General features: G+C 41.7%; 1 protein-coding gene across 3 annotated transcripts in view; it reads left to right on the forward strand.

The window, feature by feature from the left end:
- Positions 1-4,311, forward strand: part of COLEC11 (collectin subfamily member 11) — a 100,633-nt gene that overhangs the window by 94,486 nt on the left and 1,836 nt on the right. For all 3 annotated transcript variants that reach the window (XM_019520710.1, XM_019520712.1, XM_019520711.1), the window contains exon 5: positions 445-498. In XM_019520710.1, the coding sequence (XP_019376255.1) occupies positions 445-498 (54 nt within the window). The remainder of the gene's footprint in view (positions 1-444; positions 499-4,311) is intronic.

The raw sequence follows: 4,311 nt of genomic DNA on the forward strand, positions 1-4,311 counted from the left end.
TTATTCCTTATCCTTTCTCCTGAGGCCACAGAAAGTATTGTGTTTTCATCCTCTTCATAACCAGCCTTCAGGTATTTGAAGACTGTTATGAGACTCCCTCCCCCCACACACACTCTTCTGCAAACTAACTAAATAAAGTAGTCTGAATTTTCAAAAGTGCTGCTTCCCCCCAGGTCCTATTGACATCTTTGGTTCTGTGAAGTACTTAGGCAAGAGCTGAAATAAAGAACAAGGCACAGGACAGAACGAGAATTGTTGTGACATTTTTCCATCACAAAACCAAATTCTCTTTGCTTCTGGTCCATAGCTCATTTATATTTTTAATGTTACTTTATATATTAGTCATTAACCTAAAAAGTGTTGATTTATATCTTCATTTTAATTAATTTGGTGATGCAATCTGTTTACTGAGCAGGTAAATTTACTCTTTCCCCCCCTTTTTAGGTGCAAAAGGTGATAATGGTGACATAGGGCCACCTGGTCCTAGTGGAGACCCAGGTAATCTGAAAAGTATAAAGAATTTTTAACATATTAACATATATGTAATATAATATATGTTCTCCTTGTAAGACTACCTAGTGACCTGTGACAATATACACTTCTGAGTAACTTCTGATTTATTTACTGTAGTTTCCTGAATTATACCACTTTAAAACAAAAAAATAATAATTGAAACCTCAGTAATGGGTAGGACTTTTCTCTCCACTACTAGCTAGGACAATATTTTGGAGCTCCTCATTAACCCAACATGGGTTTGACTACTTTAGTAATCTAATGGGAATGAGAATGTAGTTCTCTTCCCATCAAAGACCTTTGTGTAAATAGATGTCTTTGGACATCTCACTTCAGCCGCAGACCAGCCAGAAAAATCAGGTAGGAGGACTCTTGTGTCTCTGGGATGTGTCACTGATTTGACTGTCTGCACACAGGGGTCTACTGCCTTGTTGGTTTACATTGTTCACATTGCTTTTAAAATCAGGTTTTATCTTGGATTGCAGAAATGTAAATGTGGAAATGTTATATGCATTAATTAATAAAAACAGAACTCTTAAAAATGTAACAAACAGGTTTGTAATTTAGCCAAACTCCCCAAGCACTTGCACATGCTGGTTATAGGTTACCCTGTAATCTGCACTTTGATTCTGTTCCATTTTAAATGCAACTTATTGCAATTTCATTTTTTTTCTCTGACTGAGAAAATCTATCTTCAATCACATGTGGAGAAGCAAGAAGAGAGGACATGGCCATGGCTTCTCCCCTCCAATAAAGCTAAGCCATTCCATTGCACACACTAACCTCCGTAACAAAAATGTTTTTTGCCATAAAATGGAAATCCTTCATACTTTGTCCTGCAGTTTCCCCTGTGATACCAACAAAGGTGCCAGGGGCTGTTTCCCAGCCCTGGTCCTGTGATATCTTATAGGCCATCTAACCATGTGGTCTTTTTTAGCATCACTGCGGGATTTGTTTCCTCCTCTTTTTAGCCCTGACTTCACCCTTTTCACTAGCAGAATCTCCTTTGGTGGCATCCCCGTACCCTTTGACTTCAGTCCAAAAATTTGATTACCCCTTTATGCAGGACTATGGGTTCTGTGCCTGGGTATTGAAGCACTTTTCTTAAGCTGTTTTTACAAATTTAATATACCTTATATCCTCAATCCTATGCTCTGTGTAGAATGGAATTTCTGTGGCATCACAAGTGGGCTAATTAGCACTGTCACTAGTGGGGCAGACTAATTGGCACTGTCACTCAGCAGCCTGCCTGAAGTACTGTATGGATGTGGCTACACTAATTCTGACTCAGGGGTCATACTTCAGGGTATAGGTAAGTTTATTGTGTAGCAACAGCATGACTTGGAGTGAGGCACCAGCTTTGGGTGCGGACTTAGAGTGTACATGAGATTGGCAGCTGCTGCTGCTTCCCTGTGATGCAAAAACTGCTTGTTACACCTCTGCTGCAAAGGACATGGCTAAAGAAGGGGTATTTGAACAGGAAGTTGCTGCTTTTGCAGTTGCTAACCTTTACTTAGTAGTAGGCATGCTTCACATTTTTAATGTGCTTCCTACCTTAGAAAACCATCTGTTTGAGTCTCATTTTCACCTGCTTTATTAAGATATTTTCATAGCTTGCAGATTTCAGATGCTTCTTCCAAAATCATTTCCCTTCCTGTACTGTCACCAGAGCTTGACCAGAATCTTGGTGAGCTCCTCTGGCCAACTAGCATGTGAAGATGGCATCTTGTAATGTTGCTTGTTTGACACAAACAGAAAATAAAGCAGACTGTGGAATGCAGAATTAATAATCCTTCTGGAGTGACCCAGAATTTGTTTCTTAACTTCTGGGGCCACTCAGAAGAAGGAGCTCCCACAAAAAAGTCAGTAAGGTACTACTCAAGACACATATGGGTGACAGAATTGGTGTCTGTAAGGATCATCAGTAAATTGCAATGCTGTGGGAGCAAGGAGAAAGCAGTGGAGCAGATGGGAGTTGGTCATCTAATTATTCTTTGGGTTTAGACCCACCATACCATTACATTGAAGTATGAGGAATGAGCAGACAGCATAAATTTCAACACTGGGGGTGCATCTACATAAGATGTTTACTGTGTGTGGAGCTGCCTAATTAACTCCACAGTAAATGTGTCAAGTGTCTTCACATGCGGCCCTATTAAGCTGCAGTAAATTAATAAACTCCACAGCAGGTTAGTACTTGTAAATACAAGTACTGTCCTAGGGCAGAGCTTTTTAGTGCACAGCAATGAATGTGTAGACGCTGACTCGACTGACTGGGGCACAAGGGTGCTTCAATGTAGGGGTTGCCTGCCTGCTAGCTCTACACTGGAATCGCCGTGTGCCTCAGCCAACCCCTCTGTAGCACATTGAACCAGCTTGGAGCAGCCCCAGGCTGGCAGGCTGACCCCCCAGGTCCCCTGCCAGCCTGAGGCTGCTCCAGCCCTGTTCAATATGTTGCAGTCCCAGGAACATGTTCAAACGGCACACCTGGGGGCAATGAACTCCAGTGTGATATGCACTGAAGCTGATTGCTGTGACTTAATTGCATGTGTAGACATGCCCTGGGATATCTTACTTGAATCTAATATAGACTCATACTGGGGAAAAAACAAGGTGTAACATACCATGGGGACAGGGGTAGCACCAGCCTTTTCCCAGTGGGGGTCTGTGGGCTACAGTAGACTGCGGGTGAGAGCAGGACTGGCTCAGCTGTGCAGGGCATAGGGTAGCCCAGGAGGGAGGCAGGGGGCTTGGATGGGGTGACACTGGGAGGGGTGACTATAGGCGGGGCTAAGGCGAATTTTAGGGATTAGTGTTGTATATCTGTAGCTATCCTGTGGTATTTTTTGTAGTAGAAAAGAATACTATTTGCTCTCCTTCAAGCTAATGACATAGGTATGCTAATCTCATGTCTCTGCAGCTCCTGGTACAATTTACTTCCATGTACAAAATTAATGTAAATTATATTAGTGTAAATGTGTCGTGTGTCTAGGTTCTTTGTGTCTTTGAAAATATTTCTTTAAATGTGGAGTGGATTGATGAGCTTTCTCACAGTGCTGTTATTTATCATTCTGATTCTTGAGCCAGAATGCCAAGTACCTACCATACAGAGTACAATTTTCTAATTTGTGTATCGACAGTTAGTTTGGCACTTGGGTACTGATGCTGGGTAGCTGGGTAATTAAATGTATATTTCAGTACCTACATGCAGAATAGGGAAGTAGAACTTGAAACTATTATTTAAACTTAGGTTCATGACTACAATCTCATTAAAACTTTTTTAGACTAATGTCAGTTTGGCATAATAGACAGTTTTCTGTGATCTAAGGTCTTCTGTTGGAAGAACTACAATGAATCCAATATTTTTGAAAAGGACAGAACTGTGTTATGGCTAATTACATGCCTTACACAAGGGAGCAGCATTTGCCTCTCTGATTAGCTATATAGGCAACCCCCACTTACTGCTCTTTACTGGTTCTTGAAAAACCGAGTGTTAAGTGAAACCAAAATTTTTTGATGACCCAAGATGGCGACCATGAGTGTTATAACAAAACTTGCTGAGCGATAAGTGGAATCAGGTATCAATTTAAAATGAGTGTTATAGCAAAATAGCACTAAGTCAAACAGTGTTTAGCGGTGGTTGCCTGTATAGATACCTCAGGAGGGAGCATTGGCAATGTGCACCCCCTGAGCTCGGCTATGCATTAGCCGTGAAACCAGAAGTACTGGCAGAAGTGCACTTCCAGGTTTGTTGGTTTCCCCTTTGGTGGTTCCGGTTTAGTGATCAGCTGCTGGGGG

This window comes from Gavialis gangeticus, unplaced genomic scaffold, assembly GCF_001723915.1.
Source record: "Gavialis gangeticus isolate Ggan-Ray unplaced genomic scaffold, GavGan_comp1, whole genome shotgun sequence".
Taxonomy (NCBI): Eukaryota; Metazoa; Chordata; order Crocodylia; family Gavialidae; genus Gavialis; species Gavialis gangeticus.